Below are 22,986 nucleotides of genomic sequence, written 5' to 3' on the forward strand. Positions count from 1 at the left end.
AACTGAGTTTCTATCTTCCTTCTTAATTTTATTATTTTAAATTTTCTTTGTTATACTCTAAGCTGACAACACCTTACGCATTTTAAAAATGCGATTTCTTAACCGAAAGCTTTATGCTAATAGGATTTTCCTGTTGTTGCATACACATTTTGAAGCTTTTTTTCCTTTATATAAGATGATCTTCTGATCTAAAATTGTAGTATTTCAAAAGAATGAACTGGTTTTATCTGGGCAGTCATTAATACTGGTTCAACATTGTTATAATCAAGTGGTGAGAAGATCTGTTGCTGATAGTAGGAGCTTGTTTTGGTACTGTGCAGTTGAAAACTATGAGCAGTTACAAAAACTGGTCATGTTTGTAGCCTAATAGAGTACTACATATACCAATTTTAAAGTTGAATTACTTAAGCCAACATTTTTGTTTAAAAGCTTTAGATGTAAAAAAAAAAATCCAATCATGGAGCTCCGACAAGGTCTTGTAACTCAGGTGATTTGAGGCAGAATGTTTTTGCATTGTGTTCTACAAAGCTATGTTATTTATTCAGTATATGTGAATTTTCCAGTAATTCTGTAAATGTTGCTGTCCTTACAATCTCCGTCTCATCTTTATCTTACAGCAATTTCAGTTGGCCGGACCACTATTTAAATATAATATTAAATACGTACTTTACATTTTTCACTTTGGTTATAAAGCAGCTTATTAGTTTATGGCCGACTGTGCCTTAAAGTCAGAAAGTAGTAAATACCAACAGTTCTCTGTACAAAGTGGCATGTGCTGAATAGAAAACTTAATTAGGACCAGCTGGAATGAATTATTGTACTTAAAGGTCATTATTTGTTTTTATCTTTAATATACTATAATTTTCTTACGAATTTGTGTAACAATCTGGAAGAAAAAAAGATTAAAGCAGTAATTTTTCAAAAATACTATGTTCTTTATCAGATGTTTTGTTTGCTTTTTCATATAATAGGTGAAATATTACAGACACTTGGCACCTGATCACTTGCTTCAAATATGCCATCGACTTGGACCGCTTCTAGAGCAAGAAATTCCCCAAAGTGTCCCTGGAGTGCAGACGTTATTAGGAGCTGGCAGACAGTCTTTGCTTCGTACAAACAAAAGTATGAAAATGTTATGAGAATTTTGAGAGCGTAATATTTCAAGCCTTTTCTGCATTTTCGCAGGAAAAAACGCTTGCCTACATTTTTTGTGTAATTCTTCTAAAACAGGTTGCAAACATGTTGTATGGAAGGGATCTGCTCTTGCTGCACTACATTGTGGGAGGCCTCCAGAGTCCCCTGTAAATTATGGCAGTCCACCTAGTATAGGTAAGTCAATTTTATGGCATTGCCATTGTAATACCTAACTCCCAGGATGATTGATTATTGTGATGATGAGAGCTAAGTAGTAATTCTGTTTATATTTGTCCTTGTTTGTGTCATATACCTTATCTTTAGTATTATTTTTATTAAGATGTTGTGCTGTCATATTTACCAGTTTGTATGTGGGGAAAAAATGGGTATTGTAAATTCATATACTAGTTCTGCTCTGAAGCTAATTTTGTCTTTGAAGTATGAAATGGATTAAAATCTATTTCAACAGTGAATATATACAAATAAAACTCTTTTTCTTAAAGATGTAATAAAGCTGTCAGTTACATAATTAGTACTGTATAACAACTTAAAACCAGGACAGTGTGGCCTGCACCCATTGTTGGGGAGAGTAAGTCATGTAGGCTGGTAATGGTTTTCTTTGGAAAGATTTGAATGTCATGTGGAAGTTACTCTTTCTGCTCTCTGGTCCATTGAGTAATTTTGTAGCTGTGCTTTAGTTTGCTGTGCTATATCATGAAGCATGCATGTGCTGTCTGTACTGTTGAAAAACTGAGAAGCTGGAGGTCACGGATATTCTTTTTTTTTCCTTTTTAGTTGCTATTTTTAAGCTCTCATATAGTTACTAAAACATGTTTGTTAGCTTTCAACCTTTTAATAAGAAGATACATGTTTTTTTAATTGCTAGAAGAATCAAGATATTTTAGGAGATGGTTTGAGGAGCATCCTTTTTCTTTTGTCATGGATAGGAAAATGTGCAAAATCACTTGTGTCGTTTCATCTTCCTCTGCTGATGTCCAGGGAAGGGGGAACAGTTAAGACCAAATTACCAGTGTGTATTATACCAAAACAGTAGTTGCACATAGATGTGCAGTGTTGGATGAGAGTGGGCAAAGAATATCCAATTGATTGGTTCCTGATCAGGTGCAGCTGCTGCAAAGACAAAGGTTTCTGTCTTGGTGATGAAGAGAAGACTGAAGATATATTGGGGGAACTAATGAGTAACAATGTACAAATATATAGCCAGGTGCTTTTTGGAACAGAGGCATTTTTGATGTGGTAACTTGCCATTAAAATTTTTCTATCTCTGAATTCCTTTTGTAGGCTATTGGTAGCCTCTAAGTTTTCCATGAATTGGGAGAGATAAAGATATATATAAAAAAAATAATTGAGAGAGCTTAATTTGGGCTATTTATATTATTTCTAATGTTGAAGAAACTCAAAATCAAATCTCAAAATGCATACCATTACACTTTACCCAGAGAATTACAGTTCTCTCTTAACAGCTGAAGCATAAGCATGCTACAGCTAAGAAGCTCTTAGGTTAAGCACAGCCAATTTTGACTTGGTCAGATGGCAAAGTATTTGGTGTCCTACTAGCTCTTCCATTTTAAAGCACAAGTTGCATGCTTTCCATGATATTTTTGTAGATGCTTGGAATATAGGAAGAGAACATGATTTTGCTGGGTGTTTAGTGCTAAGTTTTCAGAGCCTCCTTAGCTAGTATGTGTATTGGTCAGAGGTGGTTCACTTAAACCCTCATGTAACACCTGAGGGAACCATGTAGTTCAATGTGGTTTTGTTTAGAGCTGCTATTTTGGTATTCATGTAGAGAGTTGTTTTTATGTTGTGCTCTAGATATGGGGGAGAAAAAGCTTGTTGCTGTGAGTAGAATAATTCCTGTCTTGAGTGGCTGTGCATTGGCTTGAAGATTGTAAACTTGGAAAATCTTGGGCTAGATTAGCAGCTGCTTCTGCAAAGTGGCTGGAGGACTGAGCTTCCTAATGGCTAAGATTTCTTCAGTGGTTGCCTTACCTTTTCGTTTACTTGGGAATACATTTTAAAACATGTTGGAGAAATCAGAGTGGAAGAGGACTGTTTTGCATTATACTGTAGCTTGCTCCATGGTATATAGTTTTTCAAGGGAGAAAGACCATTTTATGAAATCCATGGCGGCTGGAGTTCAAAGAAAGTTGTAGAGTTGCTGTGGTAGTGGAATTAAATGTTAAGAAAAATAACTTTCAGACTGTCTTTAGGGAAAAACAGGTGAGGCTTTCTAAATGTTATTTTTCTTGAACCTTTTGCAGAGCACTGAATATTTGCAAAATTACAGTTATTTCAACATACCACTTTTTTCATGACCAATAATTTCCTTTTCCAAACATTGAGATAAGTGCTGGTAACTCAATGTTTTCAACTGTGAAGTATATTTGGATTTTTGGATGTCTGGCTCAGAGCTGTGTGTTAAAGCATTTGGTTTTCATTTATCCTATTCTAGTCTGATCCTCTCAATGAAGTCATGAACTGGAATGACACTTCTTTTATAAATTGAACTAGAAAATTTTGTTCTGTTTCCTTAAATAACTTCTCCATTTTCCCCTGGGAAGGCTGTAACTTAAGTATTTGCCCAACAAAAAAAAATTTGGAACTTACTATTCTTCAGGCTCTGTGTATTTCAGGTGGAGAACCCACTAATGGCTGAGGAACAGAAAAGATACTGAAGTGTTTCTATCTTGTGCAGGAAAACTTAATTTACATTTCACTGAACATACAGAAGTACTCATTCCTAGCCTGATGAACCAATGCAATTATGATGCTGATGGGATATTCTTTAGAATTAAATATTTGTGTACGTTGAACCAGCTGCCTTGTAGGTAGTTGGTTTATATGCAATTAAAATACATCTGTACAAGTATGTACTTCTCCAGAAAACTACAGAATATCTGTAGAACATAATAAAGAGAAACAAAACTTGAATACGGAATAATCTTTGTCTGGTTGCTATCACTTGTGCAACATATCTTATAAAAAGTTGCTGAAGTGCTTAATTAGGAACAAAAAGAGCTATGTCATATGTTTGTTTTGTTAAAGGTCCTGATTTCTTGGATGCAGAAACAGAAAACTCTTTTTCGGTAATTTTCAGGAACTGCTGAAAAAGCATAGAACCAAAGCATAAAGCTTTGAGAGCTTTGAGCTCAAAGCTCTTGGAGAAGCTGGTCACTCAGATGTGAAGACCTGAGTGAGACTGGCCGTTCACCCCAGACAACAAAGAATGTTTTTCCTGACCAATGAATATATCTGCCTTTCAAAAATAGTATTTCATAGTCTTGCTGAATAGTCCATTTCAAGAAAGCATTTTGCACTTTTCTCACAGTTTCTTTATTAAATGATGCTGCTGTTTTGGCTGTAAAGAGAATATGAGGTTCTGAAAGTGGTGTAGATGTCTTTTTAGAAATACAGTGAGTACTTTAGGCCTAAAAGCTAACTTGAGAGTATTTTGTGTAACTATGTTATTCTGTTAATTATAGAAAAAACTAAAAGAAAAGACCACCTTGTGTTAAAGGATCAGTGTAAAAGTAACATCTCATTACACGTTTATTCAAGTTTAAGGTGGATTATGCTAAAGTAAATGACTTCTTGTTACGCAAGGAGAAATGAGCTATAGAAATCTTATGGTACTTATACTTTGAGTAAAATACAAACTGAATAAATACATAGTGAAAGCAAGTGGGATTGCATTGAAGTCAGGGAACAGTTTGTAAATGCTTGAGATTGTATAGCTTTCATTTGTTTTTACTTTCTGCCTTTCCAAACATGTCACCTCCCACCTTTCTGAATTAGTAAGGGTTGGCAGTTACTTTCATTGAGCAAATTAATATTATATGTAAAGTTTTAGATGTATATAGAATTCTTATATTTTGAGAAATGCTCCAGTGAGGAGTCAGTATACTTTTACCTTCATGAAATGCCCAGAGACAAGTTCTGGCTTGATCAAATTGCTAGGTTAACCACTTTACTTGGTTGACAGTCATCTATAAACGAGGAGACTTGGAGTACTGCATAGAGTTTAGGAGTTGAACAGAAAAATGGTAGGAAGGTAGAAGTCCATTCAGGCTGCTTTTTTGATCTTGGACATCTTTATGGAAGAACCCCAACAACACAAAACTGGGTGCTTGGTACGTTTAGTCTTACTATCTTGCAGAGTGAAAGGAGTCGTCTAGCAGTCTCTTTTGTTATTAACAGCTCTGAATGCCTTGATATTTGTTAGAAGTGTGTCTGGCCTCTCAAGTTATGAAACTTGATTCAGTATGGGTAAGGGTTGTAAGTGAAGTATATTCCTCAGGTGTCCTTCCAGGTTTCTTCTGAAACTAGTTCTATTTTTGTGCGAATGGAAGGGGAATGAAGGTGGATTCTGTTCTTCAGAATAGAACTTTCATTAGTTAAATACAACTCCAGAAAGGAAGAAAATTAAAGATAAGCCATAATGTTTTTTTGTGTGTGCTTTTTTAAAATGTAACTTATACTTGGTACAAAATTAAATTGGGTTTATCAGTGACTAGTAGATAAGGCAGATTACTATCCGCCATCTTTAAGGCATATTTCACATTCCAGGATAAGACCATGTAAATAAGGTGATGGAAATGGTCACTTAGATAACTAAAATAAGAAAGCCAAGGGGAAAAAAAAATCAGCATAAATAATACTGCCATTTCTCTCAGACCTCCGAATTTATCTTCCTTTTACAGATTGATGTTTTTCTCTGAGCTGCTTGTCCTATTTTGGGCGGGGAGTAAGTTAGAGACATTCTAAAACTCTGAAGGCATTCAGTTGATGCCTGTTGCATGCCTTTTGATTGGGAGAAAATCTATACTCTTCCATAAGTTCCATGGAAAATTCCCACCACTTTACCTTCATCAGCTTTATATTTATGTTTGATTTTTAATTTGTTCTGAGGGAAACCAAACCTCATAAGGTGATCTTGACTCTTTGAGATGTGTGGTTTTCAGATTAAGGTTGTTGGCAGCAATGAATTGTAACAGTAGAAGTGAGATTTTTAAAAAACAAAGTTCCATTTTACTAACTTGTTTAAAAGCCCAACTCTCCATTCACAGTTTAGGTTCCTGAGCAGCCCTTATATGAAAGGAATTTAAACTCTTACCGCTAGAGCTTAAGGTTAGAGCCTTTGGGTAAAGAATCCCATGTTTCTCACCCTACCCCACTTTCTTTGTCTCTTTATTCTTTTTTCTCCTTTTTAATTCTAGTAAAAGGTCCTGAGCAACTTGTTGTATTTGACCCTGCTTTCAAAGGAGGATTAGACTAGATGATTTTCAGAGGTCCCTTCCAACTTCAACCATTCTGTGATTCTGCAGTAACAAAAGTCGAAGTTCTTCTAGCATTAAATCTGGTGAGGGACATGAAGGAACACAAAAAGGGCTTTTACAGGTCTCTCATGAGCAGAGGGAACAGTAGGGCCTGCTGCTGAATGGGGCAGGGGAGACCTGCCCATCAAAAGACCTGGAAAAGCTGAGGTATTCAATGCCCTCTTGGCCTGGGTCTTCACTGGTAATACCAGCCTTCAAAAATTTCAGGCCCTGGAGGCCAGGGGGAAGGGCTGGAGCAAGGAAGACTTTGCCTTGGTGGAGGCGGATCAGGTTAGGGAATGTTTGAACAAACTACATAATGTAAGTCCATGGGCCCTGATAGGATGCACCCCTGGGTGCTGGCTGATGTCATTGCAAGACCACTCTTGATTATCTTTGAAGTGTTCATGGTGGTCGGGGGAGCTTTCTGAGGATGGGAAGAGAACAAATGTCACTCCTGTCTTGAAGTAGGGTGAGAAGGAGACCCTGCGGAACTAAAGGTGGGTCCTCCTTGCGTCAGTCCTTGGGCAAGTGATGAAGCAAATACTCCTGGAAGCCAACGTACTAAGGACAAGAGCGTGGCTGAGAGTAGTTAGCATTGGTCTATGAAGGAGAAAACATGCCTGACTAGCCTGATAGCCTTTTAAATGAGTGGCTTGGAGGATGAGCAGACAGTAGTGAACATTGTTTATCCTGACTTCAGCAAGGCTTTCTGAACTGGCTCCCGTAACATTCTCACTGACAAACTGATAAGATACAGGCAGAAGTGCTGGGCTCAAAGGGTTGTGATCAGCAGAATGAATTCCAGTCACTAGTGGTGTACGCCAGGGGTTGATACTAGAGCCAGTATTGTTCAACATCTTTATTAATAACTTGGATGATGAAACACCAAGTTTTGCAGACAATGCAAAACTAGGAGGAGTGATTGATGGATCAAATGGACTGTCCTGCCATTTGGGGGGGCTTCGACAGGCTGGAGAAATTGGTCAACAGGAATCTAATGAAGTTGCACAAAGAGGAGTGCAAAAGTCCTGCCCCTGGGGAGGAATAACCTCATGCACCAGTGGACACCGGGGGCCGACCGGCTGGAAAGCAGCTTTGCGGGAAATGAGCTGGCTGTCCTGATGTTGAACATGTCAGAGCTTGAGTCTACAATGTGCCCTTGCACGAAAAAAACCAAGCGGCATCCTGGGCTGCTGGAGGCAGTGCATTGCCATTAGGTCGAGGGTGTTCCTTCCCCTCTACTCAACACAGGTGAGATCACACCTGGAGTGCTGGGTCCAGCTCTGGGCTCCTCAGAACAAGACAGACGTGGACAGACTGGAGCTAGTCTAGCAAAGAACCAGGAAGATGATGGAGTGATTGAGGTATCTGTCATACAAGGAAAAGCCAAGAGAGCTGGGATTGTTTAGCCTTGGAAAAGAAATCATGTGGGGGGTGTTATCAGTGGGTATGAATACCTGAATGGGAGGGTGTGATGGAGATGGAGCCAGCCTCTTCTCATTGGTGCCTCCTTGACAGGACAGAGGCAATGGACACAAACTGAAATAGAGGAAGTTCAATTTAAACGTAAGAAAACACCTTTTGGGGGCGATCAAAGCTGTGGCACAGGTTGCCCAGAGAGGTTGTCAAGTCTCCATCCTTGGAGATATTCAAAACCTGACTGGACACAGCCTTGGGTAACCTGCTGTAGCTGACGCTGCTTGAGCAGGGGGGTTGGACTAAACGATCTCTAGAGGTTCCTTCCCACCTCAACCATTCTGTGGTTCTGTGATACAGACCATTTCAGTCTTTGAGGCTAGTCATGTTGTATGAAGACGAGCCCAGTAACCTAAGAACTAGAAGCCAATTCATTTTATTTGGAACCAATTAGTAAACAATTGATAGCAACTTAGATGATAAAATTTGTGGCAAGGTGTCTTGACATGTTCAAAACATCAACAAATATGTGGCTTTCTCAGGCGTTGGTTTCTACTGATCAGTTAGCTTCATTATTAAATATCAAGAATCCTGATCTTGAAACCAGAATGTCATTTGGAAGTAAGTGGTTGATTGTCATCCTGTGTTGCACAACAACCACTTAGTAACATCTGCTTTTTTGGTTTGTTTGTTCTAAATTTTATTTAATTATTTTTAAAGCAGGCTCTTATGTGTGAGTAGTAGACAGGCATGTAAAGCTAAGTTAATATTAATTTCCTTAGTTGGCCAGGCGTTGGATGGGAGTTCTTTCCGTGCAGTGTCTGCTTCACAGTGCCCTTCCAGCAAGGAGCAGACAATCTCAGTTCTGTTGTTTTCTTTTTTCTTCCTTCCAACCCTATTACTTCTCTTCATGTTGGTTGACTCACCATAAGGCCCAACCAGTGCCCTCTAACCTTCCTGGGATAAGGTCTCATCCTTCTTCCCTCCCTTATTACGTATGGTTTGTGGCTCCCACTGCAGCTGTTTAATTGCTTATACCTTACCACTCTTCCTGTGATTAACACCATTGTTCATACTGAGGTCAAGCAGAACTTAAACAAAAACAGAAAAGTGCTAATATGGCTAAAACGAGGGATATTAGACTAGCTGTCACAAGGGTTTCTAAAATGACTTTTTTCCAAATGCAGTTAAAATCAAGCTAAAATAGATTAGAGGCCACATAAGGTCTGACAAGTGTTGATGCTAGATATGGATAACAATCGTTATAAAACCAAAGGCCTATAATTAGTACAAAGGCGTTATTATTATAAACAGTTGGTAGCCTTTCTCACATTTTCTTGCACCAGAAAAATCAATTCTGTTATTCGGCTGCAGGAATTTATTTTTGAGACACAGCTATTTTTAATTTTTACCTGTACTCTGGAGGGAAAAAAAAAATATGCTATTGCTATTGTACTGGCAAAGTGTGCAGGTGACACATTGGAGTTGTCCATGTTTGGGATAAAGGGTGGGAATAGGTCGGTCAGAGAAATCAAGCTGAATCACGTGCCAAAATCAATGAGAGCAGATATAAATGTAGTTAAATGGAAGGCCATATTGAAGAACAATGGGGGATGTGAGAATTTCGTTTAAAACAGCAGCAACAAAAAACAGTTTGAGAAGTCTTTTAAAAATTTCATGCTTACGAACAGTGTTCAAACCTTCAGGAGGTTGATTCTCCCCTTTCCCCCTGCCAATTGCATGATCTTGATAAAAAATTTTCTTCCCATGAATGTAAGTTCATAATACTGTTTTTTTTCCATGATCTGACAAATCACTTTTTAATTCACTTAATTTTATTTTTAACCAGTTTTGGGATTTTTTGTATGTTTTAAGTTTTGATCAAGGCCAAAGAGTGAGATAGATCCCGGTTTTCTTGTTTCCAGTATCACAGTGTTGCCTCTTACTTCCTCCAGTAGGTTGATTGTTACTGGACAAGGGGCGTTTCACCTGTTGAGTTTCCCAGGGATATGTGAACTAGTAGCAAGTTGCCCATTACCACTTAACATCAGCAACAAGATTGTCAGAAATACTGGCTTAGGTTCTGTTAAACTTAATCTTCTTCACTGATTTAAAAAAAAAAAACAACCAACCAAAACCAAACTTGAAATTTATCTCAAGTACTTTAAAAAGTTTTTCATAAATTCAGATGTATGTTAAAAATTACATGCTTAAATGAAGTCATTGATTGTTTTATCCTAAAGAGTCTGCTTACCCTTTCAATTTATTGAGAGAACATCTCTGCACATTAAACTTCTAGTTAAGTTTTTTCCCTTTTTGTGAGCTATGGTTTCATTTGAAGGCATTGCTAGAAGCTGATTTCCAACAACCATCTCCATCCTACATTAAGAGCAAACAAAAGGTAACTTCTGAGTAGGTTGAGATTATTGTGTAAGCTCAATTTATTGTTGTGACAAAGACCTTCCTTATTCTCTGTGTGTGTGTGTGCGCGCGTATGTGTTTGTTCGGGGTTTTTTGTGTTTGTTTGGGGGGTTTTTGGGTGTGGTGGTTTGGTGTGTGTTTTTTTGGTTTTTGGGGTTTTTTTGTTTTTTTTGTTTTTTTTTTTAAAAACTGTAGGGTGACTTGCTAGAAACCGAAACTAGATTTATCTTGTGACTGAACTAAGCTTGCTTTCCTGCTGTTATAAAGTAGGCTGTTGGCAAGGAAAAGCTTTGTCATAAAGCAAATGCAACTGCATCTTTCTCTTGTATAAGGGGAGGGTGAAGAGGATATAGTAGAGACTTAAGGCAGTGGTGGTGCGTTGACTAAAAGTGCCTGGCTCCACAGCTAATGATCCTGCTTCTTCACAAAGCACCTTGAACTAGGAAAACTTCCTTGAATCCTTGAGCTACATAGGCAGTTAACTGAAATGTTTCAGGGCTGTTCTTATGGCCTGAGGCCAATGAGCTTGGCAGTTGTCCATACCACTAAGTGCTTTTGCTCCTTATAGAGTAGCTAGAATCCAGTTTGCATATGTAATGTAGTTTGACCTGTGCTGACTCACAAACCAGCGTCTGGTTGGTCTGGGCCAAAACCAAGCAATGCGAGAGGTTTGTAGCTGTTTCACAGTTGATGCTAGGAAGTGAATGTGATTCAGTACCCAGACCCATGCCCTGGTCCTGCTCGGTTCACTGGTACAGACATAGCCTTGGTCACCTATAAAGAATGGCTAATGAGGGTAGTAATGAAAGTATCAGCTCCCTCTCTTGGCACTGATAGATCTTGTTTTTCGTGTGTGTCTAGCACTGTGGACATTGTTGGGAATTTATGTTGTTACTTTTCACATATTCAGAAGCTGGATGTCTGAATATATTACCTGCTTTATCACAATTCTGTGGAATATAAAATGTATTGCCATTGCCATTCTTTGGTCTAATGATGATACGAGGAGCTGTTTGACTAATGTGTATGTATCCATGCATAAAAGCATTATACTCTATTGCTTTATGATTGCATGAGTAGCAGTTTAAAATTAGTAACACTGAGCTTTACTGTCTTTACTGAAGTTCTTGATTGAAGATTTCCATTTTGTTAAAGTAGATTCCTGCTCCTGGACCTTCTTAGCTTTTAAACTTGAAAAAAATCCCAAACTCTTTGAACAAGGTTCTGTTAGTCAAAATCAGAATTTTCTGTAAGGTTTTGGTAAATTTGTATGTAAATTTTTGTTTGGTGTTTTTTTTTTGTTTCTTTAGCTGTAGTGGTTAGCAATATTTTTAAAAAAATATATTGATTGTCTTGCAAGTGGTGGATAAATGTTTGATTGTGTAGACCTCAAAAAACAGGTTGCTTTGGAGAAGATTTGAATGTTTGCTGATCTTCAGTTAATAGCTATGTGGAAGGTCTTATGCTTGTTAAATTTGAGGTAATTGCTCCTCCATGGAAGCTGCCTAAGTCCTCCTGAATTTCTCACACGAGGTGTGAAGTGAGAAGCATACATTTGGGCACTTAAAGTTGAAAGTTGTATTGCATCTTTATGTTCTGCCTTGCAGTTCTGCCTTGCAGTTTGGTACTTTTTTGCACATTTGTATTGTAGGCTACGTTTGTACGTATTTTTGTATATTTGCCTAATTACAGCAAAATGAGAGAATTACTATAGTAAGCTGTACATGTGGCAAGTGGTCCAGTGTTGAAATAAACTTTACATCCTGGAGAAGTATTTTAGGTTATGAACCCAATATAAATGCTGTCTCCTCTTTTTCCCCCCCCCCACCCCGTTTGGTAGCGGATACCCTGTTTTCAAGAAAACTAAATGGAAAATACAGACTTGAACGCCTTGTTCCAACTGCAGTCTATCAACATATGAAGATGCACAAACGAATTTTAGGACATTTATCTTCCGTATACTGTGTAACTTTTGATCGGACTGGCAGGCGAATATTTACTGTAAGTACAAAATCTTTATTTTTGTAGTTGGTTTTTTTTTTTTTAGAGTACAGATAACGATTAGGTGACATGCTTCCAAAAGCTAGATGTGCTGATGTTGTGTATCAAGAGCAGATAAATGCTTTACTACTGTTACTCTCATATATGCTTTTTAAATAACCATGCTGGTTTGCATGTTAAGATAGTTTTGGCATACGTGTCTTAAAGCTAGATGTGGTGGTGATTGCCGATCTGTGTAGTTCAGTCAGAAAACTCGGGTTATTTTCAGTGGAAAGGAATTACCCTATGTATATTCTTTCCTCTGGACTTGTTATCTCTAGCAAAAACATAAGCAAGAGAACGGACCATCACTACAGAATTTGATTAGGAAGTCAGAGGACAATCAATATGTAATCAAAGATTATTTTGACTCTTTTCTATAACGTTTGTTGAATTTAAAGCATGACTATTAAGTTTAACAGTCTGGTGATACACTTAGATTTGGTACATCATGTTGATGGAAACTAGAAAGCTGAAAATTCACATGGTGTGTTGTAACAAATGTTGGTTCACAAGGAATTGTCTTTATGAGATCCCAAGAACTTTTTTTTTTTTGTAGCAGTGTTCTTAGTATTTTTAACTATTTTAGATCTTTTGTTGGTGGCGGTTTTAAAAAAATTAGATGTCTGATACCAGTACTGAAATTGCAAGTTTCCCAGGGAATGGGAATTATAAAAACAGATAGGTGTGAGTGTAACTTGGGTTTCTTGGTAGGTAGTCAATTTTAGTAGAGCCAAAGATCTTGTAAATACACACCTTGTCCAGTCTGGGATGCTTTGGCTGCATTTATTTCCTTCCGACAGACACTGGATGTAATTGATACCTTTGTGGATCCAGGAGCTTGATTGTATCCTTTCTAACCTCATAGCAGATAACTCAGACAATGCAGGTGGAAGTATGGTTCAGTTCTACTTTATGTATTGCAGTCCTAACTTCTAAAATTCTTTCAAGGCGGTTGTAAATATAATTCACCCTTTTGCCCACATATGTTTTGCTTTGCTGCATGGAGGGATGTGTGGTTGCAGGGATGGGACACTTACAGTGTTTTGAACATGCAGTGTTTATTTGTTCACTTGTTACTTCAGGCATAGCAGAGACTTTTTTCATATTTCTTTAGCTTTCACCAGCAAGCTAAGTCCCTCACCAGTCACAGCCATTAAACTCTTATGTCCTGGAGTTTATGCGTGATTAACCTATCAGGGAAAGGGCTCTCTGTTGTGAGTTTATTTTATATGTGACATGGCAGAATGGATTAGAGATTTTATGTGTACCAATTGTAAAAATTGCCTATGCTCACCCTGTTCACTTCTAAATAAAAACTTCTGTTTGTGCTTCCTAGATGAAGTGCATAAAACTCTAATGGTCTTCTGATTCTTCATTTTCCTAAAACTTTCTCATGTTCCTAAAATCTTTCCTCTTCCAGAGATATAATAAACTTCCTCTTGGATGCATCTGCAATGATCATTCCTTGTTGCACATTCGCTTGCTTTTTGCAGTCTGATTTAAAAGTGGTTAAAGAGCGAGAATTCTTTTGACTGTAATAATAGTTTGTTTGCCAAAGAAATGTAGAAGAACCTGAAATAAAATGGGAGGAGCAATATTGCTTCTGCAACCCCAGAGCTTTGCTGGCAGTCCTTTGCTGACAGATATACTGGCGTCCTGGTAAGACTGCTTGAAAAAGGTCCTAGTTTAGATCATTGTGACTTCAATCTAGTCTTAAATAAAGTGTCCATAGGAATTAATTGTGGCTGGTGAATTTTCATTTTGGAGGGCCTGGGACAGAACTTCTTATCTCAGCATTCTCAGGTAATCCACTGTTTTTTGTGTAGGTGTTTAAGTGGTTGTTGGCAAATGGAAAACCAGTGGGTTGTATTCCACATTCCAGTAAAATCCAAGTTGCTGTAGCTGGCGTGATGTAGTCAGTGCATAAAGTCATGAACTGTCTTGTTGTAATTGCGTCTGTATAATGAAATGGTGCCAATTCTTTTCAATCTACACCACTACAATTTCTAACATATCTAGTGTAGTAAGTAGAAATAGGAGTTTATAATCAAAAGTAAGGCAAACTTCATTTCCAGACACGTCTGTTGCCAGTGTAAATTTGCATGCATCAATAGGGAATTGTTCTTGCTTTACGTTTTTACTCTACAACCTCCAGCATTCATTGTGACATTAGGTAGATAAGAGGTTGTTTTAGATTTATAGTTTGTTCTAGAAGATGCATTGTAACTTTTCTTTTCCTCCTGACCTGTGAAGGATTGAAAGCCTCTAAATTCAAGTTCTCTTTATGTTCTGCTTCAAATTAAAAGAAAGTGATCTCAGCACGTTTTTGAGTCATACTTTTCTGGGAGATGTTATCTTTGCTAGGAAGAAGATGCTCTTCGTTTGCCTAAAGGCAGTAAAAACAGTTTTCCTACTAGCTAGTAGGTCGTGCAATGACTGTTTCTATTTATATTCTTTTATGGATTTCAGAAGAGATTTTTGAAGATCAACCTCTTACCTGTTTTTTTTCTGAATATACAGAAGTATTCTTAATATACAAACTGTGTGGTCTTGGTAATTTAGGGGTTTTTTGATCAACTGCAATTAAAGCATGCTCTTTACTTGGAAAGACACAACTAAAAGACCTATCAGCCATCAGTGAAGAAAACCTAGTCATTTCTGAGACTGTGTATTCTGGATCACTTGAAAAGCGTGACTTGTTGAACCTACACAGGGTAATAGAAACAGGTATTGTCTTTTCTGGTTCCTGCACTACTTTCTGACTGCAAAGAAGGATGGCCATGTCCTTTTTCCCTGCCTTTATCTTCCTGTCTCCTCTGAGATTACTCTTTCTAGGGAATAATAAGTAGCGTTGTGTAATAGGCTGTGTAAGGTTTCCAACCCAAGATTAATTTGTACGTTTCTTGGCAGTTTCATTTCAGCCCACAAGTCTGTGTAATGGTAGGAAAGTGAACCAGTTTTACTCCATACCTTGGCAATGCTGTCATCAGTTCTCTCTTGGTGCTGAACTTGTTCTAGGATTCACTTTTGACAAATTATTTTTAATAGGCACATAATTCGTAGCAGTTCTAGACATTTGGAAACATGAGCTGTGGTGTAGGCCAGTGCCCTTGCTAGTAGAACTGCAACAGTATTTTAAGAGTTGTGAACTGTCCCATTCACTTCAGGCAGAATCCCATGAATTTATTTGAACTCTAATATTGTTATCTTGCCAAGATGCTACAGAAAGTACAATTTTACCTTAGTCTTTTTTTCTTCCTTTTTTTTCCCTTTCCTTTTTTTTTTTCCTCTCCTTTTTTGTTTTCCTTTTTTCTTGTTGAGACTTGCTAACAGTCATTTATTTTTTTTCTGCAATGAAGATGTACAACACGTGCCTCTATAGCTATACTATAGCCAGCTGGTAGGGAGCAGGATGGTTTTATGCTGATCTTTCCTTGGTTTGCTAAATAGACCTCTGAGGACCCTCCAGGTGGCATTAGGTCCCAGAACTAGCTTTTCTTTTCTTGCTGACCATTTCACATCTTTAAGTTGTCTATGTGCAGGTTGCTTTCCATGAGTTACATTCCGCAAGCAGCATTTTAGGGGTCTCATAATGCAGGGTTTGGTTTATTGGTTGTCTTTTTCTTTTTTTTTTTTCCCCCGCTGTGCTTTGAACAGTCTGTTCATCTAGTAAAATGACTGCAGGCTGTATCCTTACTGTAAAGTCAGTAGCTTATTCATAATATTGATCTGTACAATGTGAGAATTGCAAAAGCATGTTTTATGTAATGTGTATAGTCCTCTAGACAGAGTATTTATTTTTTTTAATTCGTGCAGCTCCAGGAAAAACAGGACCAGTAGTTTGAGATTTCTAGACTATGATGCAGTTAATATTAATGGCTTGGTTCTGTTCTCATGCATGTACTGCTTTGAGAAAGAGATTAACCACATGCGAGTGATTTCTGCCGCCTATAGTGTTTTGGAAGTTGTGTGTTCCCTATTCCCTTCTTCTACTTTCAGGTCTCTCTTTTGAATGGTGAGGCTATTATTTGTAAGCATCAGTTTCACACACACACATACCCTTTTTGCCTCCTCCGCTTTTTTGGTGGTGACTGCACTTTTGAGAAGAATACACAAGCTTCTTCATGCTCTTAAGTCTCACGCCATGGTAACAGTAGAACACAATGAGCTGATACTATTTTTCAGATAATCATTGCATGAAGTAGGTGTAGAGTTTGAAACTTTTTGAAGCTTTAGATGCAGAAGTGCAAATCTGAATCTAGAAACACAGGAACAGTTGTGGAAACTTATTAATTGAATAGCATGGGGGAAAATAAAACCAAATCTGAGCGCTTTATAGAGTGCTTATATGTTTGTTTTAAGGAAGCAAGGGATTAAAACTGAATCTGCTTAGAGATTTATAAGCAGAGTTTAGAGGAAAAAAAGGGGCCCTTTTTCTCTAAACTGCTTATAAAGCTCTAAACAGCAGGTTTGATAATTCTGTTGTAAACCTGTGTTAACTTGTTCATTGGAATTGATTTGGAAGTGTGCATTGCTGAGCTTGTTTACCAACTTCTTTCCTCTTTCTTTTTCCTTCTCTTTCGCTTCTCAGCAACTTAGTGAAAGTGAATAAATCAAGCTATAAGTGAAGTTAGCCTGTGTGTATTCGATTGTCAAAAACATTCTGTGACTGAGCTAATAACATAAACTTTTTTTTTTAACAAATAACACTGTGTATCTCGTTCAAGGTATTCAATATGAGTATGATTTGGAGCCTTTTCAAAAGCATTAAATGCTAACAACTACACTTAAATGCAGTTAAACAACTGTAAATTTAACAGATCCTTGAATCTTCTTTCTTCTTGTAGAAGGTCTGGGTAGGTGAGCATCTTACTGGGAGGTCCCAAGTTCTACCTATTAATTAAAACCTATTCCTGAAGGTGGTTTACTTTCTTTTCATACAAGCATTTGAGCTGAGATAAATGTAGCAATAAAGGTAGAATAAGATGCATAGTAGGTTTATTTATTAAGTCTTAGTTCAATGGGTCTGAATAAAAAAAAAGTCGGTGATCTAGAAGGAAATAGTTATTTCAAGGGTTTGATACAGATTTTGAGAGAAAAAGACAAATAACAAGTTAGAGTATTGAGCACTTGGGTTTCATATTCATGCAGTATAACATGATGGGGCAAAGAGCAAAGTCTGCAAACACTTGTTATAGTTTGTGAGGATACAGTATCTCAGAAGAAGTTCTGAGGTAATTCAGAAGGACTTTTGAGGTTCGCACCAAATAACTGGATCAATATATACTTGCATCGCTGTGTTGTGGTTAAATGTTAAAATGACTACCAAAGTCCTAGTTTAGATGAAATTAAGAAAAATTACAGAATTTGTGTTGTACTTGCTGCTAAACTGCTCTGATTTTTTTTTTAATAACGCCATAAGTATATTGGAAAAGTTGAAGATTACTGCACAGAAAAGAGTTGTGGCACTGTCCAAAGTTTTGGAGAACGATGTCTGTTAGTGAGGTGCTCTAGCATGCTTGAGGTATAGAACTTCCAGTGTAAAAGCAAAGGGGTGGTTTGATTATTGTGCAGATTTATCTATGGGATGCTTCTGGATCCTGGTATAACTGCATTAACAGAGTAACGTCCCATTAGAACAACTTTATCAAGGGCTTTGGTGATTTCTAACTTGTGGAGGAGCTGAAAGTGTGCAGGGGAAAGGAAGCTTTTTGTTATGGATACTGAGGGATGTGAAAAGGAGAGTAAGAGGCAAATACAGGGCAAAAGCATCTTTTCTCAACAGGGTGGCCAACCTGGTGAGTGTTAGAGTAGGAAAGATGTGGGAGGGAGATGACAAACCACAATCATGTGAGGAAGTGGTAGACCAAGTGGGTAAGCAAAGGATGTGGGGTGATGTAGACTGGAGAAACCAGTCTGAAAACAACTGAAAGGGCTGCAGGGGGACCACCCCAAGTGTATGCACAGAGATCAAGAAGTATTGATCAAGCATTATGGGGAGAACTTTCACGTTTTGAGAGATCAGCCTGACTAGGTGCCCAGCTGAAGTGCCCGCACACTAATGCGTGCACTGTGGAGAAAAGCAGGAGGAATTGGAATTCTGTGTGTAGTTGCAAGGCTACGATCTCATTGGGGCCAAAGAGGTGGGGTGGTGTTGGGTAGCTCACAGGAGTGGGTGCTGCTGTGGATGGATACAGGCTCTTCAGGAGGGGCAGGTGAGGATGGCAAGGAGTGGGAGTTGCCCTTTATGTGAGAGAGTGGGAATGCATGGAGCTCTGCCTGGGGACAGGTGATGAACCAGCTGAGAGCTCATGGGTGAGAGTTAAGGGGCAGACCAACATGGGTGACATTGGGGTGGGTGTCTGTTACAGGCTGCCTGATCAGGAAGAAGTAGATGAGGCTTTCCTCAGGCAACGAGAAGAAGCCTCACCTGGCTGGTCCTCCTGGCAGACTTGAACTATCCTGGTATCTGCTACAGGGGGAACACAGCAGCGTGCAAGCAATCCAGGAAGTTTCTGCAGTAGTGCACTGATAACACCTTCCTGGCACAGGCCATTGGGGAGCTGACAACAAAAGATGCTTTGCTGGATCTGATATTTACAAAGAGTGAAGAACTCTTTGTGGATGTGAAGGTCAGGGGCAGCCTTGGCTGCAGTGACCATGAGGTGATGGAGTTCAGGATCCTGTGAGGAGGGAACAAGGCAAAAACCAGGATCACAACCCTGGACTTCAGAGGAGCAGACTTTGATCTGCCTGGGGGCCTGCTTGGAAGAATCTCGTGGGAGAGATGAGGGGTCCAGGACAGCTGGCTGTTCTTTAAGGATCACCTCTTCCAGACTGAAGGATGGTCCATCCTGATGTGCAGGAAGGCAAGCAAAGGTGGCAGGAGGCCCCCATGGATGAGCAAGGAGCTCCTGACAAAACTCAAACACAAAAAGAAGCGTGCAAGAGCTGGAAGCAGGGACAGATGACTTGGGAGAAATACAGAGCCATGCTCTGAAAGTTCAGCAATGGGGTTAGGAAAGCTGAGGGCAGCCTGGAGTTGAATCTGGCAAGACATGTGAAGATCAACAAGAATGGCTTCTTCAGATATATCAGCAGCAAATGGAAGACTATGGAAAATGTGGGCCTGCTGATGAATGGTGCAGGAGACGTCGTGACAGAGGACACGGAAAAAGATGAGATGCTTGACTGTCGTCTTTGCTTCAGTCTTCAGTGGCAAGACTGGTCTTCAGGAATCCCAAGTCTTTGAGACCAGCGGGAAAGTCTGGAGCAAGGAAGACTTCCCCTTGGTGGAGAAGGGTTGGGCTAGGGAATGTTTAAATGAACTGGCCATACCCAAATCCATGGGACCTGATGGGTAACACCAGCAAGGGTGCTGAGGGCACTGGCCAATGTCATTGCGAGGCCATTCTCAATTATCTTTGAAAGGCTGTGATGATCAGGAGAGGTTCCTGAGGTCTGGAAGAGAGCAAATGTCACTCCTGTCTTCAAGAAGGTTGTTCCAGGGAACTACAGACCATTCATCATCATCTCAATCACCTGAGAAGGTGATGAATCAAATCCTCCTGAAAGCCATTTCCAAACATATTAACAAGAAGGTGATCAGCATAGATTTATGAAGGGGAAACCATTCCTGTCCAACTTGATAGCCTTCTGTGCTGAAATGACTAAGTTGGATGAGGGACAGTAGTGGATGTTTTTCCTGAATTAGTGAGGGTTTCAATGCTGTCTCCCATAGTATCCTTACTGACAAACTGATGACAGGCTAGATAAGTGGACAGTGAGGTTGAAAATGGCCTGAACTGCCAGGTTTGAAGGGTTGTGAGTAGCGGCATGAAGTCCAGCTGGAGACCAGTTACTAGGGGTGTACCACAGGGGTTGGTACTGAGGGCAGTACTTTTTAACGTTTTCTTTAAGGACCTGGGTGATAGGACAGAGGGTACCTTCAGTAAATGTGCAGAAGATAACAGAACGGGAGAGGTTGATAAATCATCCTGGGTGACCTGCTCTAGCTGACCCTACTTGAGCAGGAGGGTTGGACTAGACGATCTCTAGAGGTCCCTTCCTACATCAGTGATTCCATGATTCTGTCTGTCCATTGCTGTTCAACTCTACAGAGTCCGGCGGTTTTCCCTGGGCAGCACTGTAGCTGTCTAGCAGTTAGATAAGGCAAATGTGGACCACAATTTCAGCATGGAAGTTCTATGCATAAGTAGAAATAGTATAGGCTGTACCATTGCTCTCCTTACTCAAGAGGCAGAAAATGTAATTATTAACAAGCTTCCAATATTATCTCCTTTGTCAGGTAGACACGTCTCTGCAACAATCCCTCTTATTATGAAGTTTTTAGAAGTAGAAGCTGGCCGTTGCTTGCAGTAACTAACCAAGACTGCACAGGGAAGCAGTCACACTTGGTTGAGTGTTGAGGTTAAACATTCAGAGCGCTGTTCTTCTGTAATGCTGATTGCTGCTCAGCCTCTGCATCCTTGGAGGACCAAAGAGAAATCTGCAATCTCAAATTGTACTTTCTGTTTGAGGGAAGAGAGACCTTTTCTTAATAGAAGTACTTGTTTAAAATGAGTATGCAGTGACACAGAATTTGTTTGACAGCCTTAATTGGAGGCTCAGAAGTTTATGCCAAAAATGTCTAGGGCAGAGGTGTGGGAGAAGTTGTCTTGCCCACGTCTCTGCTTTCATGGGTGCGCCTGTTGAGGAGTTGCGAAGAAAGAAAAGTCATGCTTACCTGAGGAAAAGTAGAAGCATGGCAGCTGGTAAATCAAAATTACCTACCAAGGCAGTCCAGAAATCAAATACACAGTAAAATTTATAATTACCTTGCTTTTGCATGTCTAGAGTCCCCCTGCAAAACATTCTCCTGGGTTAAAATGACACTAATGCTCCAAAGTAGCCTTTTTGCTGATGTTAGAGATGAAGACCTTCTGTAGAGTAGCAGCCTGTATTTGTGATCTGTAGAAAAATGTGCTCTATCAATGTACCTAAATACAATTGGTTTTCTTTTTGCTGTTTCAAAAACAGGGGCTATAGTTGTATCTTTTTGTGTTAAGAGATATGTGTCTTATCTGAATTGACATAAATAAAACAGGAAGAGAGAAACTGGATAACTGCCTGTAAGCCAGAAACAACTTCTTGTTCACTAAACAAAAAGTAAGCCTGAGGAAGTTGCCTGGTTTGCAGGGTATTGCTACAAATGAGAATGGGTGTGTAACTGGTATGCTGGTAAACAGGTATGCTCTTCCCCTCCTTCTCCCAGATACTAGTTTTTAATCTGAACTAATGTAATGAGTAAAATTTAGCTACCTTTTCAAGTAGAGAACTGATTTTTTTTAATATAGTAACTACATAAAAAAAAAGTTACGGCAATAAGGGGAAATAAATTGGCTGTTCATCGGCATTAACGTAATGTAAACAGGCTAGTTAGTATTTATTAAAAAAAGGCAAAACTGAAAAAAGCTTTCCAAATCTTTTTATGCATTCCAGTAACTCCAGGATGTATCTGGGTTCCTTTTGAAAGCATTTCCTGGAGCGTTTGCCTGGCTCTCCGGTGGGCAGCCCTACTTCACACGCAGTGGCTGTGTTGGTGACAAGTTCCCAAGTTGGGTGTTGGTGTCCTGGGATTGGGCTGTCCAGAAGAGTAGCTAAATTAAGCCGTGGCAGTGTGGGATTTCTATAGTTACGTGAATGTGGACTAAAGAGTGTACCAAATATGGAAAATATGTCATTTACCTGTTTACAAAAGCTGTAATGTTGAAAATAGCATCAGGAACCTCTAAATATTTTTTAAGACTTTTGGTTGTTAGATGCTTATGTTCACCGAATGCTTACCAGTATTTTAAAAATCATAGAATCATAGAATTGTTTAGGTTGGAAAAGCCCTTTAAGATCATCGAGTCCAACCGTTAACCTAACACTGCCAAGTCCACCACTAAACCATGTCCCTAAGCACCACATCTACACGTCTTTGAAATTCCTCCAGGGATGATGACTAAACCACTTCCCTGGGCAGCCTGTTCCAGTGCTTGACAACCCTTTAGTTGAAGACATTTTTCCTAATACCCGGTCTCAACCTCCCCTGGTGCAACTTGAGGCTGTTTCCTTCTGTCCTATCACTTGTTACTTGGGAGAAGGGACTGACACCCACCTGGCTACAGCCAACTTTCAGGTAGTTGTAGTGAGTGATAAGGTCTCCCCTCAGCCTTCTTTTCTCCAGGCTAAACAACCCCAGTTCCCTAGCTGTTGGTCCCTGTACTTTGGATACCCTTTTTGTAAAAGGTGGACAATAGTATTGCCCTGCCTTCTGACTTCTGTAAAGAATAAATACTAGATAAACTTGTGCAGAGGCACTGTAAGTAGATGGAGGAGGAGAAACCCAGGTGAAATTTTATAGCAGTGCTGTCACATTGTAAGTTGCTGTGGCACCTGTGTGTGTGCAGTAGCAGATCAGTGCTCTAGATGTTAAGACCCAACACCCAGCTTTGTATTGCTTCTGAACCTAAGCAAATGAATGAAATATATAAAGCAAATCTCCATCAGTGTCTCTGTGCAGTGTTCAAATGTCATTGTATTGAGTGAGGTGCAGAGATACTCAGACTTTCAAGGAGTTGCAGGA

General features: G+C 39.2%; 1 protein-coding gene across 1 annotated transcript in view; it reads left to right on the forward strand.

Annotated features, from left to right (window-relative positions):
* Positions 1–457: 457 nt before the first annotated feature.
* LOC104077806 (PH-interacting protein) overlaps positions 458–22,986 on the forward strand; it is a gene marked incomplete at its 3' end in the record, with an annotated part of 60,210 nt that continues 37,681 nt past the window's right edge. Inside the window, exons 1-4 of the mRNA XM_009579176.1 lie at positions 458–487; positions 972–1,122; positions 1,231–1,329; positions 12,154–12,314. Of these exons, the coding sequence (XP_009577471.1) occupies positions 458–487; positions 972–1,122; positions 1,231–1,329; positions 12,154–12,314 (441 nt within the window). The remainder of the gene's footprint in view (positions 488–971; positions 1,123–1,230; positions 1,330–12,153; positions 12,315–22,986) is intronic.

The sequence above is a fragment of the Fulmarus glacialis genome, unplaced genomic scaffold (genome assembly GCF_000690835.1).
Source record: "Fulmarus glacialis isolate BGI_N327 unplaced genomic scaffold, ASM69083v1 scaffold17160, whole genome shotgun sequence".
In the NCBI taxonomy this organism is placed as follows: Eukaryota; Metazoa; Chordata; class Aves; order Procellariiformes; family Procellariidae; genus Fulmarus; species Fulmarus glacialis.